This window comes from Panthera uncia (genome assembly GCF_023721935.1).
Source record: "Panthera uncia isolate 11264 chromosome C1 unlocalized genomic scaffold, Puncia_PCG_1.0 HiC_scaffold_3, whole genome shotgun sequence".
Classification (NCBI taxonomy): Eukaryota; Metazoa; Chordata; class Mammalia; order Carnivora; family Felidae; genus Panthera; species Panthera uncia.
This window is the reverse complement of record NW_026057584.1, coordinates 26,753,772-26,767,475: the sequence shown is the minus strand read 5'-3', so window position 1 is coordinate 26,767,475 and position 13,704 is coordinate 26,753,772. Positions and strand designations below refer to the sequence as shown.

Here is a 13,704-nt window from a genome sequence, read left to right as displayed (position 1 = left end):
ACAAAGGAAGTCAAGGAGAAGCAGCCAACCCTTGAAGTTTTCTAGTCATAGGATGTTAGAGAAATCCGTGCTGCATAATGGCATTCTTATGACATTTTGTAGCTCTAACTAAATAGCTTTGTAGTCATTGCAGAGAACACCTTATATAAGAGTGAACCATGTGAAATTGTTAGTATTCAACTATTTTTGACCTTCAAACTTATAAATTCCATAAGATTTCACTGAATATTTTAGGTTAATCTAATCTTCCCAGTTAAAATTGATTCCTGCCTTATCTAGGACTATAAGGTTATGCAACAATTGAATTGAAGCCACTCTTTGGCATTACAAAACATAAAAAGGTAATCTAGCAGACATGCTAATAAGACAGAAATTTAAATACGCCTACTTTTCTTTCGGGACCACCAGTAAAAATTCTCTGTGGTATACCAATGGTATCAAATTTTGTTTAGATGTTCACTTTTGACTATGCTCTGATACTCTGTGGTTTTCATCCATGCAGCGTTCTTCTGATTCATTTTTCTCCATTTGTGCTGTTGTTCTGTGTGATGTGAGTCCATCCCTATCCATTCTGTCATGTCTCCATTTTTTGCTGCTTCTTCAGATTGCGCTGAACTGTAAGAGGTAAGCTCCATCAAAAAGAGGAAAAATTGACTCTTCTCTATGTCCAGGAAGAATTCTTTTTGTCCAAGGTATTCTAGAACTCTGCCCCTAAAATCAATACTTTCTAAACTATACTCTGAAAGGAATTTATAAGGAAAATAATTCCCTATAGCCACACCCCACCTAAAATGCCTTGAAAGCTCTTTCATACACGTTGTGAAGTCAGTACTTAATGCTAAGTATCTTCTACCAGGATGCACAGTAGAGTCCTTAGCTTTGTAGAGTCCTCAACAACTTCTTCAATTGTCTGTATAGTAAGATATATACTACAATACCCCCCAGAAAGTGGTATTATTCAGTGTCATCTTGACTATAGTATTTCAAGTCTGCTTTCATCCACCAGGTTGATGAGGATTATAATAAAAAGGCAATGTTTGAGTTACTCTATGTCCTCATCCCTTAATGCAGATAGTGACATTTCTAAAAGTTACCTACTTTTACAGTTAACATGGATCAAATTCATCAGATAATAATCAACCCTCCTTTTCATGTTGTGCTGTATAGTTAATGGGAATTATTTTCATAATGATCTCGATTCCATTTCCAAACTTTAGATTAGGATTTCCTAGGGCAGATAACTGGTATTATCTGAGTTTTATTATAACTAGTTTTTGTGAACAGAAAGTCAGAATTGCTTTTCATTCCAAATGCCCTGAGCTTTCTAAGCTTTCTTCTGAATGAGGCAAGCCAATGTACATAGGAAAAACCACAAAGCACAATTTGGATTTTTCATTCATCTATTATTAATCTTTTCAGTGTCATCTAATAGTTAAGGGCAACAAAAAGATCCTCTGCCCCATACATTTGAGTTAGGCTAATTTTCGACCTTGGTAATTCTGTAGGAGCCAGGGTTTACAACATAATGCCACCCTAACAGTGGTTCTGTCTTCCTGTCATTAAGCAATGAATCCCATTGCTTTATATTGGGAATGTGTCAAAATTTGATGGGTTGACAACAAATTCACATGACTCACCTTGCCTTCCAGACTGCCATTTTTACAGACAGATGTTCAAGCCTTTCTGTGTCTGGAAATATGACATATCTGAGATATGTATATACATATACATATCTGAGATATGTAGTAAAATAAATATTTAATACAAGAAAAGAGCATAGACGTTTAATCTGTATGTTATGGTACCCCAATACTGATAGGTTTAACGCAGAAAATCATTTGACCCTCTCAATCTCGTCTTTCTATTCCTGTGACCTACTACCAAATCTTGGCACCAATGCAGTGGATGATAGATTTTCATCATTAGTGTCCACTTTTTTTTTAAATGATAGGTTCTCACCATTAATGTTCATCTGGTACTCTACCTTTCCACATAGGTTAACTTTGCATGTAGTAGTGATGCATCATATGCTTTGTGATATTAAGTTCCTATATAAATATATTTCTTATCAGAATTCTTGATGGCTTCCTTTAAGTTGTGGACAATGAGAAAATGCTTAAAGGGCTAACTTACTAGAATCATTCAGTGTGTTTGAGATACTGTGGTATTCAAAGAATGAAGTAACCAACTCTGCCTAAGAGGAGAGACATTAAGGAAGGCTTCTTAGAGGAAGTAACTAAACTTATTAGTAAAAGTGGGAATTTACAAGATGGGAAAAAGGCTTAACAGCTCCACAAATCATGGAAACAACATGTGAAAAGGTGTAAGATGTCATAGTTAAGGGACTGTAACCTGTTCGATATAGTTAGACCATAGAGTACTTGATACAGAGATAGAAAGGGAGATGAACCAGATAACAAAGGTTGAGTATCTTTATTCGTGTTATGATTGAGATGGATGGAGCCTATAATAAATTTTAAATAGGAAAATGATATGATCATATATTTGTGTTTTAGAGAGTAACGTTACATGACTTTAATGCCCCATTTAAAAAAAAAATGACTTTCTACACACATTCTAGAAATCATCTTTGCAAGATTTATCTGTGTATATATTAAGACAATGCAGGTACCAAAGAGGAACTAGCAACAATTAGTACATTAGAAAGGCCTGGTATTGAATCCTGTGTTCACCTCTTCCCAGCTGTATGATCGTAGAAAAATTATGCCTCATTTTTAAAAACATTGAAATGAGGATATTATTTCTAGTCTAGAGGTTTGTTATTATTATTCAGAATGACAACTCATAAAAGCTAATCAACATGTAATTGATACTCTCTATATATTAGCCCCTATTTTAATATTGTGGATTAATGAATTATTAAGAATATTATTGTTTGAAATGTTGAAAAGCGTTGGTTACTAATCAGCTTATGGCTATTAGGTAACTCTGAGTTGATGGCCAGTATTGTGATGTATTTTTTTTAAATTGGCTCAAGTTAAGTGTACATATTGTTGATGTATGTACTTTTTGTTACCTGTTGACCTTCTATGGGAATGTTCCTTTATTTATTTATTTATTTATTTATTTTATTTATTTATTTTAGCTTGTGAAGATTTCAGTAGGTAGATGATCCTTAATAGTTTCTTGGTATTAACTGAAAGTTGTTTCTTCTTTTCTTTTTTTTTAAGCACATCTTGACATGACAAGATGGAACCATATTTTTTTTGAAGAAATGCTCTGTTTTTCATTTATCAATTGAATAATTTCCTCTTTGTCAAACATTTTCAATTGAAACCATGCCCATTTAAGCAGAATCTTATCTGTTATTCATCACAAAGTAAGGGGGACAAAAGACTAACTCAACAAAATCTAATAAGCACTTCCTTTTCTTACTAGCCAAAATGCGCAGGAACAGTTGTACTTCTTTGGAGTGTGTGGATGGTCATAGATATATTATTGTTGGAACAAGATCACTATTGACTCCCTTGATTAACATAAGACTAGTTCTAGAAATTGAATATTTGTTTGCTTCGGGTTAAAATTTTAGGTTTAACAAAAGCTTCATATTAAAAAACTCCTTTGTTTTTTTGTTTTTTTGTTTTTTTTTAGTTTTCTATTCTATTTTTTATTTTTTTTATTTTTTTAATATATGAAATTTACTGTCAAATTGGTTTCCATACAACACCCAGTGCTCATCCCAAAAGGTGCCCTCCTCAATACCCATTACCCACCCTGCCCTCCCTCCCACCCTGCCCTCCCTCTCACCCCCCATCCACCCTCAGTTTGTAAAAAACTCCTTTGAACATTATCTCACTGTCCTATGCAAATCCCAGCTGCCTCTTAAATATGCAATGATAAAGTCATGAAATTACTTGAGATTCTTCAAAAGGGGAAAGCTAAACACAGAAATCTACTTAAAATGTCTAATTCTTCAGTATGCAAATTTGCCTTCAAGGATTCATTTTCCAGAATTCCCACTACTGTTAACCATGCTACTACCAGTCTGCAGTCTGGGAAATATGACTAACCTAAATCAAGACATGGAGACTAAAATAAACTAAGAGTACTTAGTAATTCCCTTTAAGGTCGACCTATTGCTCACTAATCCGACATCATTCTTTCCTCCACAACCATCCTCAGGAAGCTCCTGTGGTAGCCAGAGCAGCTCTGTTTCTGGAATGTGCCCGTTTTGTTCACCGCTGCAACCGCGGCAACTGGCCAGAGTGGATGAAAGGGCATCACGTGAATATCACGAAGAAAGGCCTTTCCAGGGGACGCTCTCCCATTGTGGGCAACAAACGGAACCAGAAGCTACAGTGGAATGCTGCCAAGCTCTTCTACCAATGGGGAGACGTGAGCTTACGATTTTCTTATATAAAAATTCAGGTGCTTGGGTGAAGTGAAGAAGTTCTATGTTTTTGTTTGTTTGTTTGTTTGTTTGGGAGACAATTTATTGAGTATCTGTTATGTACCATGCACTGAAAAAAACATCTTAGGGGAAGATAAACTTAATTCATTTAATGTTCTCAATAAATCTATGAAGTTAGACATTATTTCCTGTCTCCTTCCTTGGTCCCCTACCTCCTTCCCCGCTATAAATATAGACATTCCCAGAATTTATTATAGTTTTTTTCTGCATAACCTCCCCCGGGAGTACATTTATTCCTGTATTTTTAACTGTAACCTATATGCCAGTAGCATAGACTTCTCTATCCATAGCACTGTTCAGATCCCAGGCCAGCATTACCAACTGTACTCTGGAAGCATTCACTCAATACCCTGAAACACAATCTGACCAAAATAAAACTCTTCTTCCAATATAAATACACCCTCATCTGCAACCTTTCCTGAACTTTCTATTCTTATAAATGGTAACACCATTTATCTAAGACGACAGCCTTTGAACATATTCCATCCTTCCTTCCCTTATTGATTCCATCTCTTCCATGTCACTGATGTCCTTTTAGGTCACACCTTTGTTCTTTTTCATCTGGATGGCTAAAATATTTTCTGATTTGGTCTTCTTCCCACAATCTCCCCTCATCTGACCCATCCTACACACTGCCAACAAAATGATCTCCAAATGGCAGAGCCCATCTGAAAGCAGAACATTCATACTTATCTCCCAGCTTCCAGATTTACCCTCTCTAATTCATTCTCCAAACTGCTCTCACAGTGATTAGGCTAAAATGCAAATCAGATTGTGTTTCTTACCAACTTACAATGCTTCAGTGGCCTTCCTTTTCCCTTGGGATAAAACCCAAATTGCTTAGCCTGACATCACTGCTCTCTCCACAGCCTTTATTCAAACTACAGCAAGATTATGGATGATGAAGTCAAATGACCTAATGTATCTAAAAGAACATTTATCTCAATCCTTTGTGTCTAACAGGTGTTCAGTAATAATAAGTTATTACATTAATTTCTGAAAGCAGGATACATGGTTTGTGCATTTCTAGGCAGTAAACACAGAGTCTCTCAAATGAGTAAGTGTTCTCCCCCATTCACACATTGCCTTTCATCACTCTTCAGAATACAAAATGAGGTTCAGCTTCAAGAACTATAGATCTAGGCCCAATCTACCCTCCCAGCCTTCCTGCACATGTTTCTCTCTCACAAAATTGTGCTTCAGCCAAGTGGCTTACTTGTCAGTCTCTGAACAGATCCGTGCACTTCCTTGACAGATCTTTTGGAACTCCCTACCTGGAGTATCCACTCCTCTTCTTCTCCATTAGCCCAAACACCAATTCTTCAGCATCTACAGCAATCTACAGAAAAGAGACACTGTATGATTCTCTGAACTGAATCTAATCTGTCCATCTCCTGAACTAATAAAATACTTTTTGTCTCTTTCATCAGTTAATGTGTTATTTTGATGTGTTGTTGCCTCCCCAGGAGATTGTAAGCTCCTTGAGGGGAAAAGCAAAAGACAGATACCCTATGCTTGGATCTCAGACCACGGCTTGCTGAACAACCTTCAGCAAGTCTTTCAACCTCCCTCACCTTCCCAGTTGCCAAACAGTGACCCTTCTAGATGAAGGCTTGTAATCTACTAGGGCACATTCAGCAAAGATACTGGCATACTGTAACAATTTATTCAACTCTATGTTTTATGTACTACCTAACAAATTACTTCACTTAATAAATATTTGATGAAAAAAAAAAAGGAACAAACCTATCCCTAAGGCATTTTTCTAGCCTTGGAAGAGACAAAGAGCTCTAAATTATTATCTAGACATTTAGTGTTATCCAAGGCAAGTTCATTTTCTGAGCAACTCTTTAAGCTTTCTGAATTGTGGATTTAACTTAAATTGTTTAGTGTCAACATCCTGGAAAGATCCATATAGATTTTTCCCCCTTTGAATTTCACCATTAAGTTTGTTGGCTCCATTCCAGACCCATAATTGCATGTCTCCTTCTTTAGAGAGGATCTCCAAATAGTGGCATCAGGACAAGGCTTTTTGTTGAGGTAGTAGTTTTTATTTTTAATGTTTTTCTTTGTTTGCTTAAAACTTTTCAGGTTAGTGACTAAACTTTTAGGATGCCATGACACTTTTTTACAATGCTTTCCTTCTCATTGATATAGTTTTTGTTACTTGTTACTTAATTCCAGAGTTTAAGGAGAGCTTTTTCTTTCCAGATAGTCAAGACATTCAAACGACTTGCGTTTTTATTTAAAGAGTTTTGGACGTATCCTCATCAATTTCTAGTACTTTGTCTAATTTCTTGCATGCCCAGAATTTAGCAACCTTTCTGAATATTTGAAAGAAGTAATACCAGAAGGAAGAAGAAAATTAGTTGGAATTTATACCTACGAATGCATAGACTGTCAGACCCCAAGTTCAGTGCTCATTTTAGCTTTTGACTCTCCTTCCTAAGCACGTGTCTTTTATTGTACACAGTTTGTAATTGGAACATAAAAAGAATTAGATAGAGGTGGTGTATTTTGTCTCTTCTTGTGGAAAATTCCTTTTGGCAAATCAGACAATGGTGCATGATGATTCAGAAGAACAGATAGCAGGTATTGGTTCCATGTTGATGTTGGATACTCTACCAAAGGAATAGTTAGTGTCTCTTACTCATTCATAGACTATCATGGAGTGGGAGAACAAAGTCTATAAAAAAGACATTACTTTGTACATAATGCCAGATATAAATAAAATTGCTGTACTAGAATTCTTGCCAACCTCCAAACTCATTAGCATGGCAGTGGCATTCTCATAAAATAGCATAATCAGAAGCACTCTGAGGAACTGAGAGTTCTTATTTTTTTACTACAACAAAATCCTCCATTAAAAACAACTTTGCACTCCCTTATATGAGACCTATGAAATAAATGTCCTTCAAGTAAGTGGAAATATATTCAGAAAAAAAAATTTGTATGAGAACACAAAGGTTTTGTTCCAGTTCCTACAAGTCTTCAGACTAAATGACCTTGGAGATAGTGTCAATGCCATCCACCCCTGGGTTTCTACATAAAGAAACGTGGTGAGTACAGCACATTGGCATATAGAGGAGGCTTATGTATCAGTGTCAATCTCTTTGTTTAATATGCCCTACTAGATGATATATACCTTCCCATTAACAGTTGCTTATGGCCTCTGTAATGTGAAAGCCTATTTTTCAGTCTGACATGCTTTGTGCTGTTTCACTCTTTTTCTCCCATGCTAGGCAATTGGCATCCGGTTGAATGAGCTGTGCCATGGGGAAAGTGAAAGCCCCGCCAACCTTCTGGGTCTCATTTATGATGAGGAAACCAAGAGGAGACTGAGAAAGGAGGATGAGGAGGAAGACTTTTTAGATGACAGTAAGGAGACTCCCTTTACTACAAGAACCCCTGCTTGTAAGAATCTTTGCTTTAGGAGCACTTAATATTTCTCTTTCCTCTTTCATATTCTTACCACCTTCCCATGTCTCCCCACTGCTCCTTTTCCCTGATTCCCTGTGCATGGATGTAACGCATGTGCATAAAGCCACACAAAGAGAGGGCAAGAACCAAAAAGAGAAGACTATAGACAGACACAAGGAGTTGCAGCCAATACAGAACATCCAATGCTTTGTAGTCTGTGACTCTTACTATTATACAAAGGTTAGTATTAGGCCTCTCTGAGAAAATTGTGGAAAATTACTGACCCAGAAGAGGTTCACTCAGGTTTTGCATTTTGTTATTGCTCTTGGAGATTAAAAAAAAAAATGGACCAAATAAAATTGAACATGAAATGCTTCCCAAATCATTAAAATAGTGAATTATTTGATTATAGTTTTTAACATGAATTTTAAATATTAAACAATTCAGATTTTTAGAAGTGTGAATGTCTGCTGTACTGTACTTCTTTGCTAAAATTAGAAGTGAGTCCCACCATAGACAAAGAGATTCCTGTACACTCCTCTTCAACACCATTTTGTGCATACGTGTGTTGTATACCATACAAGCTTGTTGTGTATGTGTACTACTACCTAAATAAAATTCCTAAATGGTTATGGAATTGGTGACATTATCTGATGAAGACAATAATACCTCTTCCTCTTGCCTTTCCCCAGTGGTTTGAAATTCAGACTCCCTGATTATATGTTAAAGACTGTTGTTAGTTAAGCAATGCCAAGATGACTTCATCTTTCTAGTCTTAAAGTGTAAAAGGATGGCTGAGTGTAATATTGAGCATAATTAAATAATAAAGAAAACTTACTGTCTTCTTTTCCACTTTCATACCAATGATTTTTTTGCAATTTTTTTCATCATTTTGCACTTTCTCATCCTTTATCACATCAGAGCAAATATTCTTGACTTAGCTGCTAACAAAATACCAAATTCTGATATCAGTATTTCAGCCTACCAAGTGAACATTGGCCCCCAAAGATTCCCTCAAGTTCACAGGAGTCTAGACTATCCTAGAATGCCTTTGGATAATTGAATGGAGAATAGAATTGGGTCTGGCCTTAAGACCACTTGAGGACTATCCAGCAATCACAGAACCTAGTGAAGACCCACCAGAAGACATCTCCAAACTGCCCTGGATCTCCTAAGCATCCTTCAGACACAGATGAGCTAAAGCACCATTAGACGGATACATCCTCACAGCCCAAAATGAGCTTTAATCTCCATGAGACCACATAAGTGTCGTTTACTGATATGTTATGCCTGGTACTTGGGTTTTTGATGAGAGCATGTAGGACTCAATCATTGTTCTTTTTTTTTTTTTTAATTTTTTTTTCAACGTTTTTTATTTATTTTTGGGACAGAGAGAGACAGAGCATGAACGGGGGAGGGGCAGAGAGAGAGGGAGACACAGAATCGGAAACAGGCTCCAGGCTCCGAGCCATCAGCCCAGAGCCTGACGCGGGGCTCGAACTCACAGACCGCGAGATCGTGACCTGGCTGAAGTCAGACGCTTAACCGACTGCGCCACCCAGGCACCCCAATCATTGTTCATTTTAACAAAACATTTCAGATGATAGTTGCAAGAGGGCCTGGACTAAGACCAAGTTCACTGTTTACAGGATTGACAAGAAGAATCTGGATGATAATCTCAGGACAACATCCAGAAGTTTATACTGAATATGTAGTGTTTGATCATTTTTTAAAAACTATTGCACATCCAAACAATTTAGTCTAGGCTTATGTAGCCTGCATTGAAGAGAAGATTGAAATGTCTGGTTTAGTTCTGCTTTCTTGTCAGTACATAGCTCATCTTGCACTTAAAAGGTAATTATGGCTCGAGCACCTGGGTGGCTCAGTCGTTAAGTGTCTGACTCTTGACCTTGTCTCAGGTCATGAGCTCATGGTTTGTGAGATCAAGCTCCGTGTCAGACTCTGTGCGGATAGCATGAGCCTGCTTGGGATTCTCTTTCTCCCTCTCTCTCTGCCCCTCTTCTACTAGCCCACATGCATTCTCCCTCTCCAACAAAATAAATAAATAAACTTAAAAAATTAGTAAGTAAAATAAAAGATAATTATGGCTCAAGTAAATATCATCTAGAAATTCTAGAGGACTTTGTCTCTTCCGTTCTTAACAAGAGGCTGTGTCTCCAGCCACATACTATCTCTGGAGAAAAAGTAATGGTTTTCATGAGGAAATCACATATCTTCAGAAAGAACATCATTTCCACCCTCTCTCAGCTAAGCCATAATATATACATGCTATTCAATTAAGAAAGCCTATGGGGCGCCTGGGTGGCTCAGTCGGTTGGGCGGCCGACTTCGGCTCAGGTCATGATCTCGCGGTCCGTGAGTTCGAGCCCCGCGTCAGGCTCTGGGCTGATGGCTCGGAGCCTGGAGCCTGTTTCCGATTCTGTGTCTCCCTCTCTCTCTGCCCCTCCCCCGTTCATGCTCTGTCTCTCTCTGTCCCAAAAATAAATAAAAAACGTTGAAAAAAAAATTAAAAAAAAAAAAAAGAAAGCCTAATACACAGGAAATATTTTAGAAAGATATTTAGGAATGTTGATCTGTAGTTGTGATTGCTTGATGCCTTGATTCAAATAGATAACTATTTTCTTTCTTTTATGAGAGGCAGAACTTGACATTACTTTGGTCTTCTTTTCTGAATGTTGATAAGTAATCAGTATATTTCTGTAGGATTAGTGATGACATGTATCTGAGAACAAATCCTAAGAATTTTAAAAATCTCTATGGTGTCACCTTGGCCATTATCTGCCTCTATAGTAAAATCCATTGTTAGATCTATGATGGAGGCAACATTTTACTCATCCAAAGACTGATATTCTTCAGAATAAAAGAGAATATTTTTATACTTCTAGTGTAGCTATGCTTTAATATGATAGGCCAATTTGTATAAAGTGTATGATACAAGTGACCAAGTATGTCTTGTCTATGCTGCAGAAACACATCTGGGCTAAACTGGAAGCAACATCACTGCCCTCAAGATGTCTCTCACAAAATAAGGTGGCGAGATTCGTGTAGTCCCAAAAGTAGTTCACTACCCTTTACACGGTCTAAATCTGACTAAATTAGCAATGTGACAATCTTGCAAGACTGCTTTCCATTTCTGTTTTTGTTAAAAGGCTTTCTAGTTTAGTGGACTGTGTTATGTTATGCTATGAGTCTTAAGGAAAATAATTTAGTTCATATTGATTGATATCTTAATACTAAACAATACTAGTTATAGAATTACAAAATGGAGGAAGAGAGAGGTATATGGTAATGCATAGATCGTGCTAAAAGGAATAGGTAAATTGAACATGTATAGGTAACATTCTCATATGCAATTTCATTTTGGACATGTATAGGTGACATTCTCATTTGCAATTTGATTTTACACATGTGTAGCTTTGTCCATCAAACCGTGCCTCTGTGTATGTTTTATTGATTCGTTTATTTAGGAAGGAACTCTTTCATTCCATAGGTACTGTGAACCCCTCTAAATGTGGCTGCCCCTTTGCCTTGAAGATGGCGGCGTGCCAGCTTCTCCTGGAGATTACCACCTTCCTTCGAGAAACCTTTTCTTGCCTGCCCAGACCACGCACTGAGCCTCTGGTGGTAAGTCAAGCATGTGTGTTAATAATCAGGTTACTTGGAGAGGCCAGACATGTGGCTAGGTTTTGAGTAACCACAATTTCCTCAAATGCTCAATGGCCAAATGTATCATATAACTTAAAAATTCAACCAAGGGATTTTCATATATAAAAAGAAAGAAATCTTATTTTATATTGCAAAAAATAAGAGTAATAACTCTGAAATTGACCTTGAAATCACTGAAGATAACACCACTGGGTCCAACATTGTACTGATCGCTGTCAGTTATGCTGGGAATGTCTAATACAAGAAGAGGCTATAAAGCAACAAAAGCATTCCTTTGAGGTCTTAGAGACTGCATCTCGAAGACACAGGGTCTACGGAAATGGAATGTGTGCTCCAAACTGGAATCGTGAGTGGGCTTATAAAGGCAAAAGCCACAAGGTTACAAAACTTGTTTTAAAAGACGTAATGATTGGTGCTGGCCGAGTTGAAGCTATCTGCTGCAGGATTGGCTATTTAGCTAACAGGTGTTACATTATCTCTATTTTAATCCAAAGGAGAAGGGTGTGTACCAGGAGGTGGTGGAGTTGCAGTTGACAAATGGCAATTGACAAAAGTAAAAACTTCATGGTGTTGTGGAGACTAAAACAGAACACATACACAGGACTTACTTCCTCAATATCCTCTGTCCTCTATTTTGAGTGACTGTCTGAGCAATGCTTACTTCATTTTGAATCTTCTTTCACAAGCCTTTAAGTTCCTTTACTCTGCAAACTATGAGGAGTTTTATGACCAGCATTCTCCAGAAATCACTGGCAGAATCTTTCTGTCATAAAAATCTAACTGCTCATAAATCCTTATAGAAATGTGCTTCCAATGAGTTTTCTCATTTAAGTTATGGGGAAAAAATTTTATTTAAGTATTTAGCACGTAGACATCTCTAAACATACACTTTTATTACTACAGTACTTCTTATGGATCTGGATGGGCAGAAGAAGACTGTACACACACACACACACACACACACACATGCACGCGTGCACACGCATACCCACATGCACACACATGCACACACATCATACTCCTGTACCGCTGGGGCCTGATTCGTTTAGCAGAGTATACCAACACTCTGCAAGGACCAGGAGTCTTCACAGAGTATTGAGATGGGCACACGTCAGAGCCGATTTTCCTTGGCTCTTAATCCTCTAATAGGCACCAAGTTTCCAGTGGTTCTTTTATTACAGGCACCGCCCAGCCAGAGCTGAGAAACCAGACAAATTCTCTTATTTATTTATTTTTTTTACACAAGACTTAGACTACTCTACCAGAAAAATTGTTACACGATCCATGTGCTTCTACTTTAGCCAATTTTACACTCCACCAGCAGTCCTGCTTTTTTGACCAGACTCGGCATGAACAAGGCCATACCCCAATCCCTGGGAGAAAACAAAAGAATCCATGCTATTATCCCTGAGCACTGCCTCTACCTCTGGTTCTCCAATGTCTGGAAGACCTGTTTCCTCACACTTGGAAACATAAAATGGATATTTTTACATTGGAAACATTTATGGGTAAAAGGTATGTTTTCAACAGAAACATACCAGCATTGGACTGCAAAACTACATTATCTGAATGTCAGAAAGGGACGTTTACTGCCCTGATTTCATTTCCTATTAACCTGGGCCTTTAATTTTCTGAATGTCACCTCGACTATTATATTGAGACTACTCTATGAAATCAAATCAAGGCCAGCACATGTGTTTGAAGCCAAGTGGGATGAAATATGTGATCTGTAAGGCCTCTACTAGTGTTATTTTTTCAACATTCTAATTATACTGAAGCCTTCATAAAAGCATGGTGGTACATCTACTTTTCATTTTTCAAATTTTTGTTGGTCCCCATTTAGATCCATTGTGATTTTTGAAAATAAGAATCTTAAAGTCTGACTCAGTTATTTTTGTTCTCCCTTTCAACTCCACAAAGCTATAGTTTAATGTCCCTTGTCATTATAACAAGTTTCATTTTTAAAAAATCAACCAGATCTGTTAAAAATTATTGTATAACCAACTGGCAGACTAGTAGAAAATGGCAAGAAATTAAGCTAAATGATCCTTTGGTCATTCAGTCAATGAGAGGAAGGTTTTCACTGCTATATCACCCTGAACAAGGTCTCGGGGATCTTTTATTCAATACACTAAGACTTTCATTGTCAAATGTAGATTTATGTA

General features: G+C 37.3%; 1 protein-coding gene across 3 annotated transcripts in view; it reads left to right on the top strand.

Moving 5' to 3' along the window:
- Positions 1-13,704, top strand: part of UNC80 (unc-80 homolog, NALCN channel complex subunit) — a 224,490-nt gene that overhangs the window by 91,644 nt on the left and 119,142 nt on the right. For all 3 annotated transcript variants that reach the window (XM_049615007.1, XM_049615005.1, XM_049615006.1), the window contains exons 23-25: positions 4,144-4,356; positions 7,675-7,810; positions 11,364-11,497. In XM_049615007.1, coding sequence (XP_049470964.1) covers positions 4,144-4,356; positions 7,675-7,810; positions 11,364-11,497 — 483 coding nt within the window. The remainder of the gene's footprint in view (positions 1-4,143; positions 4,357-7,674; positions 7,811-11,363; positions 11,498-13,704) is intronic.